Source organism: Epinephelus moara, chromosome 1 (genome assembly GCF_006386435.1).
Source record: "Epinephelus moara isolate mb chromosome 1, YSFRI_EMoa_1.0, whole genome shotgun sequence".
Taxonomy (NCBI): Eukaryota; Metazoa; Chordata; class Actinopteri; order Perciformes; family Serranidae; genus Epinephelus; species Epinephelus moara.
Window position 1 is genome coordinate 7,639,676 of NC_065506.1, and position 27,455 is coordinate 7,667,130.

Here is a 27,455-nt window from a genome sequence, read left to right on the forward strand (position 1 = left end):
TAGCTTTAGCACAGTTAGCCCCAGAGAGCATGGGCTTGAATATGGCTTTGTGCTGTATCTGTTAGCGGGATGCTACACCTGCTCATCTAATCCTGGCAGGCCTCTGCCTCCAGTCTCTCCGGCTGCAGAGTAACGGGTGCCTTATGGCACGGCAAGCCGCGCTGAATCACGGGGAGGTTTGTCGGTATTACGGCGACATAGCTGTGTAAAGCTTGGAAACAACCATCGCCCCCTCCTCGTCGGGACTGAAGAGCGCAAATCCCTCCCCGGTTTCTTTTCAGCAAACAGCTATTAGTGTATGGATGGAGCATGTAGCCTGCAGTGGAGGTGGTGGATGTAGTAATTGGTATGTGTGGGAGAGCAAGAGATAGAGACAAAGACGGAGAGAGTGAGTGACGTGGAGGAAAAGAGAGGCAGCGTGAGAAGGAGGAGTGGAGAGAGATTGAAATAGAATCAAGAGATATGGACGGGGGCAGACGGGGTAACAGGGGAAGAAGAGGAGTGATCCAAGTCCCACAAATCTTTGCTCAACCCAACAACCTGAAGCAGAGGCCATTAAAAGCTGGGAGAGCTGGGTGAGATAGCAGTCTAGATGGATATGGTGGCAGCAATGGTTTGGAGGGACGGTAACTTTAATGGCCCCACTGGGTTTTTAATGAGTGTTGTGCCCCAAACAAAACGAGCTAATTAGTGTTATCATCCATATATCAGACCCTACACACACCCATGCGTTCTCAGGCAGACACATACACACTCTGCTGAACACACTCGCAAAAGCCTGCTCAAACAATCCTGAGCTTTTTTTGTTGAGTCTATTTTCTTTACATGTTTTACATGATACGTTTTCGTACAGAAACTTTATAAAATCGAGTTTCCACTTTTATCAAAACAAGAGATTTAACCATAAATGATTGATTCCATTCCTTTCTGAATTTGATTGTCTCAACCTATGCGTTCGCACTCTCTTACAAAGCTATTTCATCCTGAAGTGAGCCCCCTCCCTCCCTCCCCTTCCTCCTACACACAAACACACACTTTCAAGCCCATAAGGCCGTGCCCTGTTTGTGAGAGGAGCGATTATGTCTACACTGGTTTAAAAGCAGGATAACAATGCCACAAACGGGCATTTGGAAAAACAGAAAAAAAGGGCTCAAGCCAATATCCCGGCATTTGGACTCAAGCCGCTGTTACCTGCTCGTAAGCCGCGTGTTTGTCACGCCATCGCCTCTGGTTGACCACGCCGCCCCACCAGCCCCTCACTTTATTTCTCTTGCACTAAGCCTATTATAAAATCAATAAACAATTGAGCTTTTTTTCCCAGTCCTTTTAAATCTTTTTCTCCTCTATATATCCTCTGAGATGAAGGGGAGGCATGCAGGCGGCGGCAGTGTGGAGAGCACGAGGGGAGAAAAGGAAAAAAGGAGAAACAGAAACAGCTCAGTAACCCCTTGCTTTCTCAATCTTGAAGTCAAGTGAGTTTTTAGTTTCCATGTCAGTTATTATCCAATTGCGTCTATTCCAGCAATGAGCCTCGTAGACCTGGACCTGACCCTCAGATCTATTATTTGCACTAAAACACAGCCATGGGAAAGGGCACTTCTGATGCACACATGAGAGTGCACCCTTTGGTTTAACTAAAAGACGCCTCGTGTACAGACAGGCAAATAATCCTCTGCTTGATCAGATTTTTGTGATGTGTATACCTCAGAAACAGAATCAAATTTCCCATTTGTATTTTGACCTCATGCTACCAGATGAGGTTCAAAATGTTCAACTGGAGTTTCGTTCACTTTCGTCACATCACTTTATATCACTTTTCAAGTTGGCATGATTATAGAAAGCTCATGGGAATGATTGAGGGATTTTTAATTGTCACATTCTCGAAATGTAATAACCCTTGAGTTGATAAAAATCAACAAACACCAACTCTGACAGCTGATTTTCAAATTAGGCATCAAAAAAAAATGTGGCGTTTACAGATTTTAATTCCCTCTGTCAGTTTAAACTCATATTTCAAACTCAGCGGTGGGGAGATGACAATATAAACTTCTTTTTATTCCACCAGTCACAGAGAAGTTGGAAATTAGAATGTCTGCTACAAAGCTGTGCCCCATCCCCTCCCTCCCTTCCTTGTTTTTTCTCCCCCGTTTCCCAACTTCTCACTTTGTTTACTCCTCAAGTCTTCTTGGAGTGCAGATACAGTAATTATCAGTGATCAAAAACGGTGCAGGTTTTTCCGCTGATGCTTTTGATGTATGCATGACATTGTGTGTCGCCACATCATCAGTCACACAGAAAGCAAGCAATTTGTGGGAAATAAGCTTTTGCCAAACATGCTTTAGTAGATGCTTTGTAGACAGGATACAGTATATTCCCCAGATTGTGACAAAAGTAATGATCATCTTCACAACAGCTGGGGATGATGACATATCATCACAGCAGTGCTTTATTTATATAAGATAGCGCAGCCTATTTAAACATTTGTGCTCCGCTCGTTGTTCTCTCAGGCCTACACTCATCCACCATGCTTGCTGTATGCAGTGGCCGGACTTTTGACTGCAACAGATTTCAGCAAGCTGTTGATTGCGTCATCTTGGACTTCATTCTTCTAGCGAGCCTCCATCATGGCTGACCCTCCTCTCAACATGCCTGCTATTGGCTGACCCTCTGCTTAACCAAGTTCTCATTGGCCAGCAACTCCGCCCCCACTTCCTTGAGCCAAGCCTTGATTGGATGACTCAAAAGATCTCTGGAAAGCACTCATCAGGATGGTCTAAACGAGTAGAGATGTGGACTATGAATCGTCCGTTCTTTCCCTGGCTGCCATTTGGTCCTCGGAGACGGGGCCCACAGTATACCCAGGGTGTGCCGATGCTGGACGAGCATTTTGGCCCGCTCTGCACTATTCCCAGGGTTTGTCCCCCGCAGAGACCCTGTGTGGGCCGCTGGTGGTGACTGTGCTTCAGGCAGCATGGTGTGGCCATGTGTGTCACATCCCCCCTTGTCATCCCACCAGACGGAGGGCTGTATCATGGCTATCGTCCTGTCACACTTGGATGATGCTTCTTCGCCTCAGAGTTTGACAGTGACTTGCCTTAGTGACAATTAGCATCAGAACCAGCTTTCTTATCCACCTGGTTCAAAAGGTCTGTGTGCTGGAGATTGGCAGGCATTTAATTTTCCCTCTCCCACTGCTGTCATGCTGTGCCATTTATTTCACTTCTCCGTTTATGTTTCTATCTGGTCTTCTTTCATTATGGCATGTTAGCCATTCAGTCCTTTTCACATCATGATACCTCCATGCATGGAGCTGTCCCTGTGCAGATAGCAGGCAACTCCGGTCCCTGTTTGCAGGGCCTCTTGCCACCGTATCACACCTCTATTCACCAGGAGAGCCGCAGAGAAAGAAAGCCACTCTGTAAGCATCCATGGTCCCTCCCTTTACTCCCTGTGTTTTGCTCCTTCTTCCCCTTATTTCCACTGGGAGGAACACTGACCTCATTTGTGAGGACAATAACCCCCTTGACTTTGGGGATTAAGACATGAAACCTTTGTGGATTAATTAGGTTCAGAGCTGAATTCATTTTGTCGCCATGGAAGGCAAAGAGAGAAAGAGGAAAGAGGAGGATATGGGCTGCAGGCTCCATTATGAATTTGCTGTTTGCCCAGATAGATACATTAAAAACAAATGTTGGGGCTGATCACATTTAAATCCTCCAACAGAACAGAACCGTATTCGTTCACAGGGCTAAGCATTAGCATGGCAAGTAACAGTAACACAAACTGTCAAATCACAGCAAGCATTATAGAGTCTTATACATCAGGGCTGACTTCAAACCAGGGTTTTGCAAGCGTGGAGAGAATGTTAGCCCGCTGAGCTTAACTCTTTGGCAAGGTTACACATGCAAATATGGTTTGCCGGACTATCTTCAATCCGCAATAGGCTGGAGCCTGAATCTGTGCATTCACGCTCCTAGATCTACTCTTAAGCTTGTCACACATAATGTAGCAAGTAGCAGTCCCGACAATGCCGCAGGAATCACATTATCTTAGTTGTCTTGGTAACAAAGCAAAGTGTTTGTTTTCCAAGATGCGGTGCAATTGCAATTTAGACGGTTTACACCTATTGTGCTGTGTTTTTTTTCCCAGTCAAGAGCATATGTTGTTTGAATGTATCTTTAGCTCACAAAAGGGGCTGTTAGTTAGATGTTTTGTTTACAAAATAACAAAGGTGTTTGTTTCACCAAAGGCACAACAGAAGATGTGTTAATGCATGTTTCATGTCATCTCGTGCTCGCTGTAAATAAAAGCGACTGTTGTCTTATTAGAGTAACACCTTCTGAATGCGACAGCCCCAGGTATAGCTCCCTTATGGACCAAGTGTTGAACATGTGCTTGATGAGATGCCTTCCTCACTTTCATTTACAGCTCTTCTAATGAACCTCTGTCTCGTCATGTCTGCCAAGTCCCTTATATTTTTTTATCTGCCCTCAAGTTAACATCGCCCGACGGCCCACACAGTGAGCATATGTTTATGTTGATGATAAGGTTGTTATAGCAAGTGAATGTCTCTCTTATCCTCTCGGTGTTGGCGTGTAAAGCATAAAACTCCATGTGAGGATCTCAGACGGAGTCATTCCCAGACCGAGATTAGGCCTTGGATTCTTGCACATAATACACATGGATATTCTTGATCTTCCTAAATCAGAAAGCACTTAAAGAATGTGTTTTACGAAAGCACATACTTTATTCAAGTGCTCAGACAGACCTTATATGTGTCGAGAACATTACAAGTGATGTCTAGTCCTACCTTTCAACTTCAAATTCACAGTATTTTTGCCTTATCAAATGTTCTAACCAAGGACACAAAGGTTCCCCAGTTAAGACTTTTTTTTAGATTTTAGTGTAGCCACATTTTGAGGTATCATCTTTTAACCCCTGGGCTACCATCCAGCTGTGAGAAGTTCTTCCCTCCCGAGGACACTGGTTTATCCTGGGCTTTCATGGAGAGAGACTCACATTCCTCCCCAGTGGCCCTCCTCATTCCTCCTATCCTCCGTCTCAAGACATGGAGCTAAGTTGAGGCTAAGCCACAAGCCACCCTCATGGGGGGACGGATCAGCCAAATGCCACCTCTCCTGGCAGGGCTTGCAGGTAAGGTGTAATCGTGCCGGCGCAGTACTCTCAGGACCAGAATCAGGTATTTCCTATTAGACACAGAGATGAGGATGTGGATTTTCGGGAGGAGGATGGGAAAGCCGTTTTGGTCAATCCTCCCTTCCCTCTCAATATCTCAGTCCTTTTCTGCTCATGCTCTCTGCCTCTTTTGTCCCTCCTCCCTCGCCTCTTGATCCTCGAGCCCATCCCCCTACTTCACATTTCTACCTGTTTTGCTGGTACTTGACAAGACAGGATTTTGTCTTCCCTGGCATCCCCTCTTTTCATCTTTTGGAGAGAAGGGCAAAAAGAGGATGAGGGATTGAAAGTTTGTGGAGGAAAGTTTTTGGAGGACGTTTCTGGATTATGTTCACAAGGCACAAGCTGCTCACAGTGTGAACATGGCACGTTGTCAATGAGATCTATTTCCATGACGATTATTTTTATACTCCAACAATCAGGGAGCCGACAGCACAGTACCACAGGAGGAAAAAAAAAAGTCTTTCTTCCAATTCGATACACCCTCTGTAACATTTTAGCTGTAAATACTAACAAAGCCATGAGGGAGAAGATAATGACAAGATATCAACCTTCTTTTCTGGCGTCACAAATTCCCATTCTAGCTTAACTAAGTGTCCTGTTGAGTTGTCAAGTGTAAGTGCACCAAACCTCAGGCTGCGTGCGTCTTCTGATCGGATGCTCTCCACTGCTCAGTGTTGCGGTAAATGCAACATCTGATGGCTTTCTGAAATCCAGCGCGTTGGACAGGTGAGATGCTGCAGTGAGCGTCACTTTTGAGATGCAAGTTAGCACCATGTCACCCTTCCCCATCTGTAAGCTTTCAAGATTGCATGTTGGGTGTGTGCGCGCATGTTTCAGGGAGTCTGAAGTACTTCAAACTGGTTTTAAACACTGTGAGTCCAAGAATTGTAATAAAAAACTCTTGTAAAAAAAGAACATTTGTGCAGTCTATCAAGAATATGGCAACTAAACAACTGATTTGGAATTCACTGCCATATTCAGTGTCACTATTTGACTTGGTGTTTGGCAGACTAAAACAGGGTGCAGATTGAGAGACAGTGTCACAGGGAGAAGGAAATGTCTTGCCTCCTTCATCTGCCATTTTGATTGCTTCCATTTATTGCTTTCCCTTTTATTCAAACCTAAAGAAATGATCAGTCACATTCACCTCCTACTTTACATGAAGTCAGTGACAACTGACATGACATGTCAGATGTGTCTGTACATCTCAATGCGTGTGTATGACTCCTCTCCCAATGTCTTGCGTGCTCAGTGGGCTGTTGGAGGGCTTTCTGCAAGACAGAAGGGCTCGGCTGCAGAGTGGGGCGAGAGCCAGGCATCTTGATGATTTTTTCGGGGTGCATCACCATCTCTCTGGAAGTGCCAAGTGTGCACCAAGGCCATGCCATTCGCTGTAGAGAGTGTGTGATAGGGGCATGCCATCTCCCATCTCTTCCAGGCGTCTCGTAGCCTCTGAAACAAAGATGAATCTGGTTGCCACATTAAAGACAAACGCTGTGATTTCTGCGAGCAATAGAATTGTAATTCAGCGAAGCTGTAATGAATGCAGTGAAATGGTTGTCTAGTGAAACATTTTGTGAACTCAATTAGAGGTGCTAAACCATTTATTTGTGAAGTCTTTTATTGCAGACATAATTTGTGGTGGCAGCAGAGTTTACCTAATTTTATTTATGTATTCCCCTTGGTCAATGTTGTTTCTAAATGAATGTGAGTTTTTTGTCTTATTGTGGAGCACTAATGCTTGGATTCTGTTTGTAGCCAGAAAAGAGTTACATGCGACTGTCTGCTGTGTATTAACTAATCCATTCAGTTTACTGTCTCCATGAATTCCAGTCACATAAAAACATGCATAGATTTAAATAAGTGCAAATTAAGCTGTCTGCTCAGATTTCCATACTGATATATTGTCAAAAATTATGAAACTTAATTTCAAATGTGTTACAAGAGCGGCTTTGTTCACCTATGATTTGACCCGTAAAGCACACACAAAGCTGATTTTCACCTCTTCTTCCCTATTTTCCTGTTCTCCTCCTTCCCCCTCTCCCCAGTCTAAATTAACGCCACATAACACCGATCGATGGATCCCTGCTAATCGCGTTAGACGTTTTGTTTTAAAATACCAGCGCCCAGCTGGTGACTCCTAGCACTCATCTGTTTGTCTCTGTTGTGCTGATCTCTGTCTCTCTCTTTCTCCCCTCTCCTTCCTCCATCCCTCCATTGCTCATTTTCTACCTCTGTCCATCCATCCCTCTCTCCTTTTCTCTCTCTGCATCTCCATCTCTCCACAGTGTGTTTGCTTTCCAGGCTGGAGGGAGGGATGGGGGGCGGGAGGGGGGCATTTGGCCCAAATCCTAGGTATCACATATCTGACCATATTTCAAGCCCAAATGAAGCATGTTAAAAAAAATCCCTTTTTCGCTTTAAAGGTCAGACATTAGTGCTGGTAAAAATTGATCTGTGGATTCATGAATTTAGCCCTGTTGTTGGGGCTCCTTTGTAATGGAAGATTCAGTGGGGGAAGCTTAACATTGCATTGTTTTGCTTTGACAACGCAGCCACGAGAGCCCGTGCAGCTGTTCCCCATGCTCACAATGGCAGATTAATTAACACAATCATGTGGCGCTGGCTCGGGCTCAACAGCCAGGTCTGCTCAGTGATAGATAGGTAAATCCTATACATGCATTTCCAGACTACCACTGAACATTCTTGTGATGTCGCGCCATAACTAGATAGATTTGGTCGCTGACTGGTCAGTTGGAGGCATAAAAATTAAGGCTGAACAGGAGGATCTTTTGCTAATTGCACTGATGTTGAACTTATGGTGTGTAGGGTGTGTGCGTGTGAATTTTTATGAATTTCGGATATTTTTACTCATGTACTTTTTCCTCATGTAATTGAAATAATTTCAATGTATCTGTGTGTTTGTGGCAAATGACTGATTCTAAGTCAGTTTTGCAATAGCTCTTAGACAGAAGTGTCACAAAATGTGTCCTCTATGTGTTTCTGCATCCACGTAAATGCGTTAATGCTTGTGCGCATGTGTCTCCTGAAGTAACAGTATGCCAATGAGCCTGTGTGTTTTTATGTACACATGTGTGTTTATGTCAGCAAGTGTACGTGCACGTGTGTGTGTGTGTGTGTGTGTGTGTGTGTGTGTGTGTGTGTGTGTGTATGCCTGCTAGACACTCCTCCCATCATCAGCCGGTCTAGTAAGTCGTCGCCATTAGACAGAGCTCCTCTAATTAAGATTCTGCCGGTCGACCCGTCTCTCTTACTTACTTAGTTCCCTGACATTTTAAACTGTCTATTGTGCCGCCTGGCTTTCAGGTGCAATGCTGTGTAAATGGCAAGTCAAAAAATTATGTATCTTTTACATACAGTTATCCATCAGGGACGGGGAGGAGGAGGTGGTTGACGGATCGGACCCGGTGTTTAAATTATTACTGGACTCTGTGATCATATCACTTTGCGTCCTTGCTGTCACTCTATTAGCACCTTTCATTCTTCCTCACCCATCATCCCCTTTTTCTCCTCTCCTCCTCCTTGTTATTTTTTTTTATTTTTAATATTTCATCATCCTCTACCACACACAAACACACACCTCTTCTCAATGTTTTGCATGAACATGACCGCAGTTTGTCAATATTTTACCCTTGGCCCATCCCCTGTGTTGATATAATGATCACTTAACAGTCAAGAGTAAGGCAAGGAGGAAATTAGGGCGTCGGCAGCAGAGAGGACAACAACACTGAAGCAATTATGTTTCTTTCAGCCCAAGCATTCTCACGTTAATGAAATCCCTTATCGTTAGGGGAAGAGGAAGGTGGGGAGGGGAGGACAGGTGCACAAAATGTACGTCGTTCATTTATCTTTTTCTCTGAAATGAACGGAAGGAGCAGCGAGAATAATGTAGCGATAAAGTCCGGGCAACAAGTGTGTGTAGTATTTTTTTTTTCATATCGCTGGCCCTGCATTTTGCAATGACAGAGGAAGAAAGAGGAGAAAGGGAGATGAGTTTGCGAGGCCGATGAATGAGAGAGGAGGAGGGGAGGGAGGAAGGAAGGGAGGGCATGGTGTATCACACGTTAGCATCTTCCTAAAGGACAAATCGAAGACACTCCCCATGCTAACATTTGAAGTATTTACCTTCCTGCAAAATGTCTGCCCTTTTCCTTTGTAGATGAGATCAGTCACAGCCTTAGAAAGTCACAGAGATCCAACTGAAGACCTTATGTCAAAATGGGAGTGATCAGGGTCTGTGTAATTATTTTTTTTTTCCTGTGGCTGACTTAGAATTTGTAACAGAGGCAGAAGTACAGGGCACTTTTTTACTTTAACTATTGTGGAACTTGGAGTACTGAGACTTTGACTTTGGGGCCTGACAAGCTATTCAAATTGGGAAAATACATATGTATCAACAAACTTACATCTAAAAACAGTTTTTATTCCCTCTGTATTTCAAATTTTCCTTCCATTCAGCATGGTATTTTCTTTGGGATCTCACTTATTGAAAACTACTTAACTTTTCCATTGCTTTCCATCTATTCTTATTACTTTTCTAAACAGGAAAGATTCAGTTGGAAACCACCAAGTAAAATCAATGTGTGAAATAAGGGATACAATTAGGATGGACATAAGAACACATAACCCATACTTCAGGGAGTCTACAATAAACTTTAAGGCAATCCTGAAGTATGGGTACCTAAATAAACACCTTGCTTTTTAATATAATGCATATTTGAGAACTCCCAGAAAGCCATACATAACTCTTCATTGCTCACAGGCATTACCAATATAAAGGTATTCAGGAGAACAATAACCATAGTACAATAAACAACCAACACTCATGTCACACTTGACCTCAAATGTGTTAGTCCGACTAAAATGGACTTTAAAACACATGTTAACATGTTAGTCCGACTGAAATCGTACTAAACCAAATTTCTCAAAGTCAGACTAACACACCCAGATAATGTGATTGGGAGTCGAATTACTTATTCATGTATACAGTCAATCAGACCCAAACTGGCCTAGGTGCTCTGTACATGCTCCACAGTTTTCGCCCCGGGCTTTGACCCGGAATTTGAATAGTATTAAATTTATAATAGAAAAAGGAGCCGGTAACAACATGGCAAAATCTACATCCAGAGCTGTGCGTTTTTGGATGGACGAGGAGACACAGTTTTTACTGTCAGCTGAAGGAGTTAAATATTTTAAAATACATGGATGGGAGGAAAACATGGGATGGTGATTGTTTGGTCCGTGGCGTAAATCAATTCCCCGCTCGTGCTTGTACACTGGGACACAGTTGGAAGTTCAATTAGATGGCCTAGTTGAACTATGACTTAACTGTGCATGTTAAACGTACTGACTGAAACGCCCAGTGCATATCGGATCGCCACAAAAGGCGTCTGTCTGTGTCGGTCTCTGATGGAATCACTGACAAAGCTGTGGTATTTGATGAGTTGGGAGTGAGAATGGGCTGAATGGCCAGGTTTTCACCAATAAGTCAGTGGGCTTGATCCTCTGGGGCTCATGAATACCTGTAAAAATTTCCATGGCAATCCATAATATTCAAGATTTATTTCAGCTTGGAACAAACATACTTAAATCACTATTCCCCACAGCTATGAAGCTAGCATGGTTGTAATTTCTTGAATTTGTCCCATACACAGTTTTAAAAGAACAGTAAACCATTTGTGAAATTCCAAAGCAGATTAGAGTATTACATTATAATACTCCATTATATTCCATTGATTTTGCAATCTAATATGAAACTTGGATACCCTATGTATTTTTCAGCAGCAATTAATTAGTATGTGACTCATGGTCAAGTGCATATTTCAAGTATTTTTAGGAACTGTGCATGAAACCAGGTGTGGAGTGAATTTTCCATGAAATCCACAGAGGGATTGGGATGATCTCACCGCTAAGATACCTTTGGGATGACAATACATAAATAAATAAATGCCCCAGTCCTTGTTAGCTGCTGCTATTAGTAGTGTCGGGCTGCACATGACACTAATGTCTGCTTTGGGCTGCTGTGCTAGGCTTCTTTCTGTCTCTCCTGTAAAAGAAGGCTATCTGATTGGAAACAGATCTGGGGCACTGGGGGGGCTCGCCCCAGCTCGTTGGATTTAATGACCCATTTCCTCAGCTGCCTCGTGCCACAAGCAGTTAAACGACAGTCAAGGTGCCCAGAGGTTCCCCACCATGGGACCGGGGGGAGTACAGAGTACACTAGCTGTAGAGAGAGAGTGAGTAATAGAGAGTGACATACCCCGGCTACCAGGCAGCAAATCAAAGCCTATTTTCAAACAGGAAGTTAAGTGCATAAGATGTTCAGTGCATTCCAGGAATAGTTTTGTGATGTCTGAATTTACTTCTTTTGGTGCAGCCAAGTGGCTACACTTGTTGCAGCAAGTGCATGTACAGGAACCTGACCAATAGCAAATGTTACCAGTTAAGAAACTCAAAGTTTTATGGGTCCATTACATTCTTGTCTACTAAGGTTATTCTTATGTATAAAAATAAGGGTGAAGTCATCGTGACGTCACCCATTGGTTTGTGGACTCCTGTTTTGAAGCCTTTAATTTGGCATTTTGGCCATCACCATCTTGTGTTTTTTGGAGCCACAAGTGATCATATTTAGATAACAGGGTGGAGCTGCGGAGGAGTGAGAAATGGATCTGACTGAAAAGCCAAAGACACTATACACAGACAGTCCGTCAGTCAAGGTGGCCCACCCTTATAGAGTTCACCCCTGTACAGTCGTTGTTAGGAAAGGGAAATTAGCTACAGAGAACCAATCAATCAATCAATCAATCAATCAATTTTATTTATAAAGCCCACTATTACAAATCACAGTTTGCCTCACATGCAAAACCATATTTTTTATACCAGGCTGTGTTCGGATCCGGACACGTTTATTTCTGCTTTAAAGTTGTGCATTTTAAAATGGGGGTCTATGGGGACTGACCCGCTTTTGGAGCCAGCCTCAAAGTGGCCATTAGAGAAACTGCAGTTTTTGGCACTTTGGTATTGGCTTCATTTTTCAGCCCCAGAGGTTGCCACTTTGTGGAGACATGCTTTGTCTATGACAGATTTCTCTTAGCCCTGATCAATGGCAATTGGACAAAACACAAACATTTTCCCAAAAGCATTGCAAAAGAAGACACTCTTAGAAATTATGGTAGATTAGAAGAGCGCTATGGGAAATTCAGAGTGTATGAGTTGTCTGGACACTGTTATCGACAAGTTGATGGCTAACAGCTAACATGCCATAAATAGTTTTATACAATAGCAACAGTGCTGACAGGGCTAATGGTGTTAACCAGGGAGAAACTGGAGGGTGGTCGCAGTGATGTCGTATGGGCTTGGTGCAAAGCAACAATGATGAGCTAACCAGTGGGATACATATGTACACTAAGATGCATGTGCAATTGGACTGGCTTATCACAGAAAGCATGGTATACAACACACTCAGTGGTAACGTGACTTCTGCTCAGGACACCATTACTCTCTTATCTTTTTCCATAGCAAATCAGGGTTTGCTGCTGTATCAATTCCCTGAATGTTAAGAACATCTGAAGAAGCTCTGGCAGCAAAAACAACATGTTTTAAGTTGTTAGTTAGTTGTTAGTTGTAGGTCTATACTTTTATCATAACCACAGAGATGGTCTTTCTTAAGTGAAAGAAAGACATTCACAAAAGATAACATTTTACATCCACTGCTTCATTTCAGGTTTCCTATGAGCTTAAGAGTAACGTCTGCCTCATGCAGCCACTAAATTAATTACGATTTACTTTCTTAAACTCAGTTTCACCTAGGTACATGAATCATAAAAGACAGAAAGCTGAGGGCTGTTGACTCTTTACTGCACATAAGGCTTTGTGTTAACACTGAACAATGCCAAGCATAAAATATTGCTTTGTGTTGTTTTACAAAATGTATAAAATTTGTGGACCACTCCTTTAACATCTGAGCTGATCATACAATATTGCATTGAAAGAAACTCCATGTTTAGCGAGTACAGCTATAAGAGAGGACAATGGTGTAATAATTGCTGTATGTTTGGTCCTCTGTGCTGCATGGCCACCACTCCAAAAGTCATTCTGAATCTGAACTAATCATGTTGGATTTTTATTCCTAAAATGTCCCTGCAGGCTCTCAAAAAAACCTTTTAAAACATGGAACAACACAGTGCAGTTAAAGAGACAACAGATTATATTGTTATGACCTCCTTTTGTTTAGGGCAATAGTGCTCCATTTATAACAATGAGCCCACTTGACCTTCTCTACAAGTACAGCGACAGTGCTCAAGACCCCGAGGAGAGACCTAAAACGGCCATCAAACTTCCACCGCTAAAAACTTGAGCACGCTCTGCCCTATCAAGCTAATGATCAATTATTAATATCCACAATCCTCAGCCTTGATGTGGCTGCTTGGAAATAGAAGGCAGGCAATTATGTGCTACTCTCTTATTTCGGTTTTGGCCGCCTCCATCTCCGGCCTCCCTCTCCATGCGTTGAGCTCCCCTATAAATATATAACAGATAGTTCCTCTTAGCACACCACAAGTTCTTACTGGGGCCCTCTCATTGCAGATATCCAGATCCAGATTAATTTGTAATTAGTCTTGAGTTGTTGAGCCTCAGAAAGATAAAGGATTCCAACTCCCATTCTATTCGCCCCAAACACTGACGATCACTTAAAAAGAACAAACGCTCTTGCGCTTGATAAAAATAGCTTAAGCTCGGACTTATTTGTTTGGCGACAAATGCCAGACACATATGTCTGAATGGCTTGGGTGATGCTAAAGCAGAGAATAAATGAGTTGGTCTAAAATAAAACTTGTCATTGTGTCTCTCTGCGTGTTTGTTTGTAAAAATGGGGGAAAAAATGCTCAACAATTCATGAGCTCAGCACAGGCTGCGCCGGCGTTTCCTCTGTGCAAGACACCACTGTTAAAGCAAGAAGTAAGAAAAAACAGAATTAAAAAGCTGTGTGCTTTACTTCTTTTTTTTTTGTTTTTTTTGTTACAATGTTATTGTCTTTTCAGGAGATGTCCCCTCAGCGGGTTTCTTTTAGGCTGCCCATTCATTTGCCTCCAAATGTCATATATCCCTCCACAGATAAAAAAAAGATGAATGGGATAAAGACATATGGGCTTTTTTTAGGTAGTGTGTGAGGGTGGGGTATGAATGTAAAACGTATGGGAATAGTTTTTAGTCATTTAAGAGGACAGGGGGTGTAGAGGCAGGGGGGCGAGGGGTGGGGTGGGGGGGTTTCAGTCTATTAATAGTTGAGTCATCAGTGCCTCAATGTTCCGAAATGGCAAATTGTTAGATCCCCAATGGTGATTATTACTTGCTGTCAATGACCTTCATAACAAATTAAAATTATGCGACTGGGACAGAGCGTGCTCTTTAATAGGCGTTATGCATGGGATTGTGTGTGTGCATGACGCTTTGTGCATGTGTGTGTGTCTGTGTGTGTGTATTTGCATGCGGGTGGCCAGAGGGTGACGGCCTCTAGCATTTAAAAACTCCCCTCCCCTCACTAAAACTGGGGCCTTTCTCTCATTTATTCTTAAAGTGTGCCTCTATCTCTTGTGGTCCTGTGGTGTGTATGTGTGTCTTATGTCCACACTCAAACACACACCCATATACACACACACTGGCAGGATGTTTGCAGCTACAGTATAAATCTTTTTATTTCATTTTCCGAGACACCGGACAAGTTCATAGAAGAGGAAAACGGGACGCGTCCTTGGTCTCTGGATTTACTGCCTGACCAGACTATGTTGGAAGCGATAGTCTTTCTCTCATCACCCAGACACACACATACACACACACACAAACACACACACAGTATGTATGCATGACGTGAAGCAGATTTACCCACTTTAGCTCCCCCTCCACAGTGGCCTTGTTAAAAGTGTTCATCGCCCCTTGCGGTAATATATGTCTTAAAGTGCACATTTATGCTCCCGAGCTATCGATCACTGTACATTCCCCACTCGATAATTACTCCACCTTAATATGCACCCTTAATGAGGCTTAATTGATTCATTTTCATTGATGGAGAATAACGCCACTAATGGCTGCGATGTGCAGAGCATCGATGCCACGTACAGTATGGACTCCGACCAGTGCCAGGTGGATCGAGGGTGGGATAGAAGTGGTGGTACTGTAGCTGAGTTTGATGATTGGCCTATTGTGCTTGCTGTTGATTTAGCATGCATGGGAATGAATAGGAAATCAATGGTGGCTTAGGGAGGAGTTCTACTTTATTCAGCGTTAAAGGGCCAGTGCAACATGATGGCTGTCATCACTACGTGACAGTCTATATGTACAGGAGCTGCAGAGGAGTTTGCAGTATGACCTCTTCTTGTTCTATTATCCTTTTCCTGCCTTTTGGCAATATCCTGTCATGTCCTGTTCCCTTTTTCCTCTTCTTTCCCTCTCAGCTTTTCAAATTTTATCACTTTTCTTTTACATTAAGTGATGTTCTTTTGTTGAATATTACTAATGCTTCCCTCTGTGTGTTTTATTTGATTTAGTTATGTTCTATTCATTTTGTTTGTTTCCTTTCCTTTTCCTTTTCTTCCCTTTCCCATCTTCACACCTTGTCACTGCGTTTGTATACACCAGTTCTTCAAGGTTTTCGCAATGTTGCAATCACAACAGATAGTGCAAATTCAGCTAATCCCGTGAATTCTGCGTGGCCTTGCAATTTTGTCAAATCACCGCAATATTACAGAAAATTTGTCTATTTTAAACAGGTGAGATCTCATTTCTTTGTAGAGCAGCACACAATGTATTCATTTGCTCAGGCTCTCTCTCTCTCTTTCTCAGTCTTTCTCTCTCTCTCTCTCTCTCTCTTTCTCTCTATCCCTTTTTTTACACAGAGATTGTGCCAATGATGGCGGCATCATTACGCTCCTGTGTGTGATTTCAGACAGCATGCTGGCATCGCGGAATCAAAAGAGACGTGACAGGTGTGACAGACGTGACATGTAACACAACAGCATCAGTCTCTAGTGTGACATATAATGTATGCGTCAGTAGCACTTTATAAACAAGAACAATGGCATAACATGGTAATAGCAGTTATTTAATATACCTGTTGTATGGTGGCTGCACCCGCACCTCATTGTTCTCCCAATATCCGGACAGTCATTGCCACAGTTCTTCCTCTTTAAGTTAGCTGCTAACTGCTAACAGCAACTTTTAAAATCTCTTGCGATGGGTTGCACGCATAGCGCATCATCAAAATATCACTCCTGTGCCACCCATGATCACGTCCTGCCAGCTGTCCTGTTTATACAAACAATTTGTACCTTTTATACAGAGCGGCAAGGCGGAATAACAGTATGAAATTCCTGCCTTGAAGAGGCAATGTAAAAGGGGCTACAGTGGCAGGGCTAACATATTAGCATCACATAGCTAACATTAGCCGTAGAGCCGTTTCAGTGTTGATGTGAGATTAACGGTTCGATATCGGACATTTACTGCTGCTGTGGGGATCCCGCTCAAGTGGCAAAATATGAGGAGTATGGATGAGATCATGTTGAGCTGTGTTAGCTTGTGCTAACCAGCAAAGAGAGCAGAAGGAGATCTGCTCATGGGGACTGTCTTTCAGCGCTGCGTCGAATGGCAGCTGATCACTAGCGATCAGCTGTTGCTGCCCCCAACCCCCGCTTTTACAACTAGATTCTTAATCTGTGGGAAACACTGAATGCTCATAATAATAAGCTCTGAATCTGAGGCAACATCACAACTATTTTTGCGATTTTCTCTTGCCCCTATAAACATCAAACATTCATCACAATTTTTTAGAAAAGCTGCCGAGAAATCAGAGATTTACGGCCACAACAATCCCAAAAACAGCCCGCAAAATCCTGGACATCTCATGGAGACAGTCTCCCCTGGAGACTGATCAACTCATTACATGTGTCTTAACTTTCTTCTCTCTTTTTCTTTATACTTTCGTTCCATCTATCTTCTTTTCTTCTTACTCTTCATTTTTAACTTTCTTATCGTTTTCTCTTTTTTTCAATACCCTTGATTTTTCCTCTTTCCAATAGTTTGTGCCCTTTAGTTTCTTTGTCTGATTTCCTCTTCTTTTCCAGTGTTTTCCCAAAATTTCGTCTCTACTTTTTTCATTTCCTCTATTTCTTTTCCCTGTCTTTCCACATTTTTTTCATTTTTCTTGTCTTAAATCATTTTCCCTCCTTTCCTTTCATTTTCTTGCATTTCTCTATCCATAGAAACCCAGCAGTTTCCCAGTAAAAGAGACAGCGACCTAGTCATCCTTCACTAATGGTAACCACACCACTTCCTGCCAACACAGACTGAGAGGGGGCATGATGAATATACACCCTGATTATTATAGCACTACACACACACACATACACACACACACATTGGCAAGTGTGTGTGTACACAAACGCACAGACAAACACATTAGTAATTGCTCTTGTCTTCATGTCCTAAAAGACACCCACCTCTGTCCCCATCTGCCTTTTGTGCTCTCATGCATACATGCAGACAGTGGTGGACAACACACACATGCACACACACACACACACACACACTCATACACCCTCAAGCATCTTCCACAGCCTCTCAACGGGGCTATGATCACCCTGCTAGAATGATAAAGTTAGTGAGACATCAGTGCTCCCTCAAACATTTGTATGTGTGTGTGTGTGTGTGTGTGTGTTTGTGTGTGTGTGTATGTCTTTTTCCAATGCTCTTTGAAGCCTGAAACAGACTTGAGGAGGGGGAAAACAAAGGTGGGCCGGTGCCAGGGAGAAACTTATGGCACCATTCCTCTTCCCCTAGCTGGGCAGAGGCATAGCCTTTACTGAGGGAGAGAGCCACCTTCTGTCAGTCTGGGAGGGGGGGAGGAGGAGGGGAGACAGAGGGATGGAGGGAGAGACGAGGGTGAGAGAAGTGGAAAGAGACGAATGGAGGCAACAAAAAGGCAACGAAAAGCATCTTAAACAGGTTTTCGGCAAGACTGTCCATCATGTCCACCTGTATAGTGAAGGGGACTGAGGTTTGGCCGCTTCACAGATTAAATCCTTCCTACAGATTGTGTAAGGCATCAGCTGGTATTTTAGGCTGCACATTTAGAATAAGCACAAAAGGTGTGTTTTTTTTTGCAGGAATGCCCTTCACCCGGTAGTTTTTGAGAAATAATCTTCACAGCGTGAAGATCACACTCCTTGAATAGATATCCTGCACTTCCACACCCCCCCCTTTCATTCAAGAAAGTGCCTCAAACAAATAGCTTTAACACAATTCTGCACAACGGAAACCGCTACCCAGGTTGGAAAAAGGGAACTATCTCTCCTCCTCATGTTTTCCCCTCATCCTCTCTTCTTTTTTTTTTCTCTCCCCCACAACTCCAGTTTTAGTGCAGGCGTTCACTAATAAATATAAATGTTTGTGATTACCATCTCTGCAGCACAGGTGCATGTTTGTTGCGAGGGGAGGCTTGTTCATTAATTTTCAGCCATGAAAAGTGCAGCGCGCCATGAACGGAGAGTCCAAATCGCACACACTGATAAATGAACGCACAGATTGTTAATGTACCATTGTAAGGCTGCTGCCTCCACCAGCTTTGAAAAAAAGGGCTTGCTGCCAAAAGCAGGGCTATGAGCGCACACACACACACATAAACACACACTGGGTCCATGAGGTGTGGCAGGACCCTATTCAGAGGTCTAGATTAAACTGAATAGAGCTTTAGAATGGGTGTGTTTTTTATCCTTACACATATAGCCAGGGATTATTTAGATTATATAGACAAGGCACCCCCCTGGTGTGAGGCCTCTGGCTTGTGTTGTCTAATTAGATTTGGTAGAACTGGTATCTGCTGGTAACGACAGCACCAGGAACCTTGTGTCCTGGTATAAGGATGTGCTGGCGCACTCCACGATGTGGACTGGGCCTTTCAAATAAAAAACATTTGGCGCTAAAAGTCAATTTGTTTGGGTTTGTCTCGAGAATGCACACCCCGCGTGAGGCAGTCATTTGGAAAACTGTAGTCTGTAATCCTCAAAGTATTATTTTTTATTATCATCATGATGGTCATAATCATGATTTCATATCTGGATTAACCCCCTCCGCCACCCCTCAGTCTGGGTTGACATATTTGCTGGGGCGTGGACACAACACGTGTGCATTATCAGAATCACCACATACTGTATATTTTAATTAGATAATGCACGCTAAATCTAGAACCAATCCTCAATATGTTTTTTTTTAGATACGGTCACAACTGTGGCGCTCACAACAGGAGAGAGAAATACTGAGGAAGAGTAGACAAAGAGAAAATAAATAAAATCTGCCTCAAAATGGGTTGTTTTTCAGGAGCTGCAAAAATGTTTTAATAGGGGACCGCTGAACACCTGCCTTAAAATGTCGTTTCAACATCTCCCGAATGCCATTTTGCTTAATTGACTTGGAAATGGCCCAAATGTATTGCTGAATGCGATCTAATTAATATTAATAATAAATGCCATTATTAACATCAAAGAACATCTGGTGCCCCTGTTTACCCCACCGCCTTATATGTAACACATTCTGCTGCTGTTTTCATCTCACAAACACTGCGCTGGTAAACAACAACTTGCATTTCCTTTATTTTTTTTTATTTTTTTTTTACTATTCTTACAATTTATTTTGTCTTTGGTCTTATTTCTGTTGCCTGACAGGGTCAGCAGTAAAACAACAAGTACGAGGTGAGGATGCCGTGTAAAAATTTGGAGCACAGTTGCTCTTTTCTGGTCCCCCCCTCCTTTCTTCTTCCTGTTCTTTTTCGTCTATAGACCTGGTTGTTGTAATACCTCAGAGACTTCTCAGATCTCTGGTGTACTCCCTTAGAATAAAATAAAATAAAAAAAGCCCAAAAGCATCTGCACACTAAGAGAGCCCTGCATTAGGACTTTCTCAATGCCCATAAATCATGCACCAAATAACTTTAATCTAAAATTTCATTAAGTAGTCCTTGTCAGGTAGTAAAAGGAGGGGGATAATGCAGTGGTGTTTAATGATAATTGGTGTTTGGTTAATAAATTCTGCGAGTTCAGATTACGTTCTAGCAGTGGCTGGAATGCTAGCATCAGCAGTGTAACTAAACCTCAAATTGATTAACTCGCATGAACCAGACGCTCACAAAGATGGCAGTGGTCCAAATCAAAAAAAGAACGAGAGGGGAAGGGGGTGTTAGGAGGTGTGTGTGTGTGTGTGTGTGTATGAGAGAGAGATGGAGAGAGCGAAAGAGAGGGAGAGAGAGAGAGAGAGAGAGAGAGAGAGAGAGCAAGCGAGCATCAGGCCGGATGGTGTTGTGTTGCTCTGGTGTAAGGAAATCAAGTCCCCCCGGGCGCATTTTTAAAAGCCTAATGCCTTTCAAATGATGTCATCACATTTTACTCTTTCTCTCTTTCCCCTCCCTCCCTACCTCTCACCCAATCTCTCTTAATATCTTTCCCCTTTTCAAACTGTTTCCGTCAATCACCCCCTCCCCACCTCACCCTCCTCCTACCCCCAATCAGTTATTTGGCTACGGGGAGAGGCCGGCGGGCTTCGACGGGAGTCACGTGACGCATTAGAATAATGGCCGAGCAAGAAGCAAAACATCTTGTGTTTTTATGACTGATGTGCCCCCCCCCCCCCCCCCAGTTTTATTTCCTGAAAGTGATATCATACTAATCAAAACCACAGAACGTTTAGAGTGCAAAGTGTGATTGAAAGAAGACCATTAAGGAACTGGCAAACCCCCCTCCCCCCCCAACAACCCTCACCCCCGACACCGTATATGCACGCAATCATTGGCTTTGCTGTTTATTTTTGCTGTTGTTGTTGATGATTTTTTTGCTTTTTTTTGTCCTCCATTAATGGGAATTGGGTGTGGTCGCTATAAAGGAGTAGGCAGCGTGCCCTATCCCAGGGGTACACACACACACACACAGATCCTTATCAATTTATATATTTGTCAGTCAGTCGTGGAGGCTGCCCTGGTGGCGTATCCCCGCGGTGGCGATGCATCGCTCGCTCCGTTGCAAGATCCCGGTGACGTGCGGTTCTGAAGGCAGTGAGGTGTCTCACACACACACTTACACACACAGTTGCACTCTCGCACACAGTTAGTCAGAGGGGAGTGTGAGTGCAGCAGACAGCAGGCAGAGTGACTGATACTCAGCCTGCCTCCCAGATGGCCTGCTCAACTCTGCTCCAATCTGATCTCAGAGCCTTTGTTCTGGCATGTTCCATTACGCCGCCGTGACACCAGTAAAGGCAGAGGGGAGAGGAGCTGGTCTCAGATCAGATACAGCTGAATTATACATGTATTTCTCTTTTTTTCCCCCCCTCTGTGATATTCTTGTACTAGTACAGTCACAGTTCTGGGTTTTTTATGTGTTTCTTTTTTCCTGGGGTAGAGGCGAGTGAGGGGTTCATAGATGACACATTAAAACAGTTTGAATATTTGAGTTTGATGGGAAAATCTGGAGGTAAAAGAAGTTGTAGTAGCTTGAATATTTAACTAAAATGTAGTCTATAAATGGTGATCTTTTGTGGGGCTTAAGGGCCAGGTGTGGGAATCACCAGAGGTCCCACGACACAATATGTATCATGGTATGCAGAGTATTGCAATAACATACATATCTTGTGGTATATTGCCTTTTCTCACTGCTAATTTTGCCCCCAAAGAAAAACTTTGTCAACATCTGTTTTATAAGATAAGATAAAGTTTTCAGCCTGTTCATCTCACAGTCAAATTGTATGTCTTGGACTGAAAAGTAATTGATTTTATTATTCTAGTAGGTTACCAAAAGTTTAATTTGTATTTGTAATGTTGACAATTTATGTATTAAGATGTTACTTGGCATCCCTGTAACTATAAGATATTGCCATGCAGAAATATCGCAATAGTGTGCTGTATCTATTTTCCCCCAGCCGTATTTAGAGCTGGTTCGGCTGCAATAAGACATGTCAACTCAGCAGCGGCCTTTGACACAGGCAACAAAATTCAGATGAGACAGGTGCATTGGCTTGTTAATAGTTTTTTTTTTAAGTATCAAATATAAAATCACTCTAGTCAGTTTTTCCCTGTGATATGATGAAGAATTCTGCTCTGGAAACTGGAATATGTGCAGAGATGATTTGTGTTTTTAGTGTACTGCACTGTAATTCATTTACATTTAAATGCTTCAGTTTAAGGCCATGATACACCCATCACTTTATTACTTATTGAACAGAGCAAACCTGCCAACTGTACAATATTTATTAGTGTGATTTTTAGTGTTTTAAATGATGGTCTAAAGACATTTTTTTTCCTTTTTAATGCAAAATCCAACCTGGAATGATCAAATTTGAAGATTCTGAATAGAAAATGTCAGGTCTTCCTAATTGTATAATAGTGTGAGCAAAGTGAAAGAGTAATAGAAGCTGGCCTTTACAGGCTTGTATATAAAAAGCCAAAGGCTCACCTGTGACAATCACTTTAATGTTGCGTCTCCTACAGTGAATCCTCTTTGCATAAAAAAAAGATGGAAGATGTGGAAGGAAAATCAATACTCAGAGGATAGTTACGGCTGGGTGTCAACGAGCGATTGAAAGTCTCTCCCTGCATCACACACCCAGCTGTGTACGATGATGCCTAATATACGGGGTGACCTTCAAAATGTCATAAATGTGTTGTGCAATAAAGTGTCAATATTTGTGGTTATATGGAGCAGTATGACTTTTACAGTAATTGGAACAGTCGCATTAAAAGCTGCGGATCAGTCAACTGATTAAAGACAGGCATGCTGGACACCCAGCTAGTGCCGGGGAATGACGTGGATTCCTCACACGCGTGTGTACCTATGGCGCCTGTGCGCATACACTCACATCATACACACTCGTGTGAAAAGAGAGGAAGCACACCCAAAGTTCTGTTTTACCTTTCTTTGTAGTGTGTGTGTGTGTGTGTGTGTGGGGGAATGTGTGAAGCCCATTTATTATTGAAGGGCTGTTATATGCCAGGAGAGCACACTCGCATCCTCTCAGTAATGTGTCTTCCTCTTACAGGAGCACTATTAACCCTGACACACAAGGACGTGTGTCTGCGTGTGAGTGTGTGTGACAGAGGGAGACAGACATGTAGAGCTTGTGTGTGTGTGTGTGTGTGTGTGTGTGTGTGTGTGTGTGTGTGTGTGTGTGTGTGTGTGTGTGTGTGCATGCGTGACTGTGTGTTTGGAAGTGTGGTCTGGTGTTTGTCCTGCTTCTAATCTGTGTTTTGGATTTTTTAATTTTAGCCCCATCTGGGGTGGGCAGGTGGGCTACTGTCTGTTACACGATCTGGGGAATCTTTGCCAAAAGGGGATCTGTACAGTAGACCGCTCGAAATATGTTTATGAGGAGGCGACTATGGCTACAGTATGGTGCAGTCCTGGACCAAGCACTGGGGGAATTGTAGTCGCTTTTATTTATTTATTTTCTGTCCACAGGCCGTCTTTTAAATGCATTCAAATTAAAATGCAAAAGAATAGGGCGGGGGTGCAGTTGATGTGTTCACACTGTACTGAAATTATGCAGGAAATTATATTTTCACCTGTGATATTATACATACAATTTGTGTTTAGTATAATTTGCATCAAGCTATGCGATACGTGGTAGCATGAAGGTCACAATATTTGTCATGAGATGCAGAACTTACTTGAAAATGCTACATTTTTCAAGTGGATTTAAGTAGGTTTAATGAAACACAGTACCATTATCAATTTTCCATTTTAACAACCCAACAAATTTTATTAGTTGTCATTTAATTTAATTTTTGGGAGGCTCAGTCTGTCTCACTCTACAAGTGGAAACAATGGACAACCTTGTTGATTGCCTCTCTGTGTATTTTTTCTTGCATACTTTCTTCATCCAGTCCTCTCTTTCTGCGCATCTTTCTCTCTTTGTGTAATAACACATATTGTTTAAAATTATGTGAAAACTAATTTTAAACCAAGATCCACAGTTTAACATCTGCTTCTAAAACCTAACTGTCTCCCGGCTTCTTTCTCCTCGCTTGTGCGCAGAATTAAACCACACAGTTGCCAAGCCCAAGTAGAAGCAGCTGGTATTTAGTATCTGCGTATTGTCACAGACTTACATTTAGGTTGCCTTTCAGTTTCAGTTGTGATAAATAGCCCTCAGCCTGATAGCAGCGTCGCTGAATGGAGTTGTGTGTTTAGTGTCAGTGTGGAAGAGGACTTGCTGACTTGGGTCTTTCCATTCTGTAAACCTTATTTGACTCCCCGGCAGAGGAGGGGTGGAATGGGGTGGGAAGCGACGGAAAAGAAAAGATTAGGCTAATGTTAAAAAATGTTCCTTATTGTGTGGCGTGGTTGCCTAAGTGGGTTGCTCGATTTTGATTCTTTCTCTTTCTTTCTGGCTCCGTCCCCTCCTCCCTACGCACATACCAAATCATGTGCCAGATTAAAAAGTAAATAACATTTTCAACTGTATTTGTGCTTCTTGGAGGTCACGCGCACATGCTAAATATATATATATATATATATATATTTTTACCACAGAGGCCACCAACTCGGACTAGTTTTGTCTGAACCTTTCTTTTCTTTTACCTCGGGAAAGAGGTTGCTGTTGCTCATGACCACAAAGTTCATGACTTCTAACACTTTTCAGCACCTTTCCCTGCCAGTACACATTTCAAATTAATAAATGTTGATAGATACGCCTACAGGAAAAAAAGAAAGCACTAAAATTAAAAACGAAAGAATATTTTTATATGAATTTTGACTTTGCTATGAAATCTGTAAATCTGTGGTGACAGGTCTGCGCTGTGTGGGTTGATGTTGAACCTCCTGCACAGTGATGCCCATCAAATGCTATTGGAACTAGTACAGATATTTTTAATTTAACAGCTTCAAGATACAAGACATATCAAGCATCTGCTGTGTGTTCCTTTTTGTTTCTTACAAGTTTTTTTTCCTCCCCGTGTTGTGAACTTCAGTGCGTCGCGCAGACCTTTAAATTTCATGACTGTCAGCACATCACAAGCTCTTAACCATCCGTACAACGAGGGCCAGTGTGCACAGTCTGATGATGACACCCTCACCTCAGATTATGCTGCTGTCAACACATTCCCAGGTTGTCGTCACTCATCTTTAGATTCATATTCAGAGGGTGATTGTGTTGATAACAGACTGCTGTTGCACTAAACTGTGCATCATCGTTTTTTGGCACGCGGAGGAAGTGGCGGAGGGCGGGGTCAAAACCGTTATCACCCTATCATATCTCTGACAGCTACCTGTCAAAATCAGGTCGCAGGAAGAGATGCGAGGAGATCCTGCGTTGCTGACATAGACAAATCTATCTCTCTCTTTTTTCTTCTTTCTTTCTTTCTGTCTTATTTTGCATTGTTAATTTTTTCACTGCAATCCAGCATATGCTTAATAGGAATGATGATGATAGCAAGGATAAAAAAAGAAAAACAGGAGGAGAAAGGAGAGGCGGTGGTGGTGCAGGTGGTGGTGTTGAGGGTGTGTGTGTTTGAGTTGAGAAAGGGGGGGTGTATCTCAGGACTATGGTGTTTCTAAAGAAACTGAAAAGCTTATGAACTGTCAGCGTTCTGTCAGGGAGGAAAATAGCACGGCCCGTGAGCCCGTTTGATGCGTTTGACTTTGTGTGGCGTTCGCACATTTGAGCAAGGGAAACGGGGGACAATGACTGACAGACAGAGGAGAAAGAAAAAAAAAAACGTGTTGTGTTATGATGTGTGGAGGGCTGGTTTGAAGTGGCACTCAACACACCTTCCATTTGTCTCTCCCTCCTTGTGCTGTCTCTGTGTGCGCTCCAGATGTTGGGGAGGACTTGGGGAAGGCAGCGGGGAGCATTCAGCCGTCTCTGTCCCAGCATCGTGAGCGGAGTGTGGCCTCGTCCTCCAAGGATTGCCCCTACTGTGGCAAGTCCTTCCGCACCTCCCATCATCTCAAAGTCCATCTGCGGATACACACAGGTCAGTGCACCACTAACCCTTCCCCAGCCAACTGCAGGCATAGAGTGCATATCTCCAGCTATTAAACATTTATTGCACTTCATGCAAAATTTACTTTACTACATGTAGTGACATTGCTTCTGGGGTTAGACTGACATATTGGTTTATGAATACTGGCCTGATTAGATATTGGTGTCAATCTCCCTCTGATATGATGGATATGATACAGATTAATTGACTAGTATTGGTATTGGTTTTGTAATTGATACTACATTTACTGTCTCTAGGAACCCCTAAACTGGATTTATTACGGTGCCAGACAAAAAAGAAATACCTTAAGATACATTTCTAGATATTAAATCAGTAAGAAAGAAAGAAAACATTGTGGGACGTTGCATGTGCCTCCCAAACTCAAAAGAAATACACAAAGGAAGGAAAGAACAAAAAACACAAGATAAAAACAAAGGCAGGCAGGAAGGAAGAAAGAAAGATCTGCTCACAAATCAAAGAAAGAATGAAAGATAGGTAGAAAGAACGAAAACATGAAAGAAAGACTGAAAGGAAGGAAGGGAGGAAGAAAAAATAAGAAAGAAACAAAGGCAGAGAAGAAGGAAAGAAAGAAAGATCTGCTCACAAAAGAATGAAAGAACGAAAGGAAAAAGGAGACACCTTCCTATGAAAGAAAGAAAGAAAGAAAGAAAGAAAGAAGGACAACATCGTGGGATGTTGCATGTGCCTCCCAATCTTGAAAGAAAGAGAGAGAAAGGCAGGGAGGAAGGAAAAAAATAAGAAAGAAAAAAAGGCAGGAAAGAAAGAAAGAAATACAGAAAGAGACAGGAAGAAAAGGAAGGAAAAAGAAAGAAAGACATATTTACTGAAGAAATAAAGAAAAAAGAAAGAGAGAAAGAAAGAAAGAAAGAAAGAAATCAAGAAAGAAAGAAAGAAGAGTACAAAGTACCTCCATCAAACTGAAGCACACAGATGGTCACACTTTCCAGATCACAGTACAGCAATGCCCTGAAAATAAGCAGAACCGTAAAAACCCAGTGATCCCAGTTCATCAGTAACAAACTGTAATTCTCACCTAAATCATAATCCTGTTTAGTCCACGAGATGTAATCCTAGAGATATTTTCTGTGCAGTCTTATCAGATGTTTGATTGTAATGCATTTTATTCAAATTGACATAAAGACAAATAAATAAAACTATTCACGAGTAGGAATACGCGGAACAGTGTCCCTCGTTGAGGCTT

The 27,455-nt window shown here is 42.6% G+C and overlaps 1 protein-coding gene across 2 annotated transcripts in view; it reads left to right on the forward strand.

The window, feature by feature from the left end:
- Positions 1–27,455, forward strand: part of znf536 (zinc finger protein 536) — a 242,856-nt gene that overhangs the window by 150,668 nt on the left and 64,733 nt on the right. For both annotated transcript variants that reach the window (XM_050045695.1, XM_050045705.1), the window contains one exon: positions 26,066–26,224. In XM_050045695.1, the coding sequence (XP_049901652.1) occupies positions 26,066–26,224 (159 nt within the window). The remainder of the gene's footprint in view (positions 1–26,065; positions 26,225–27,455) is intronic.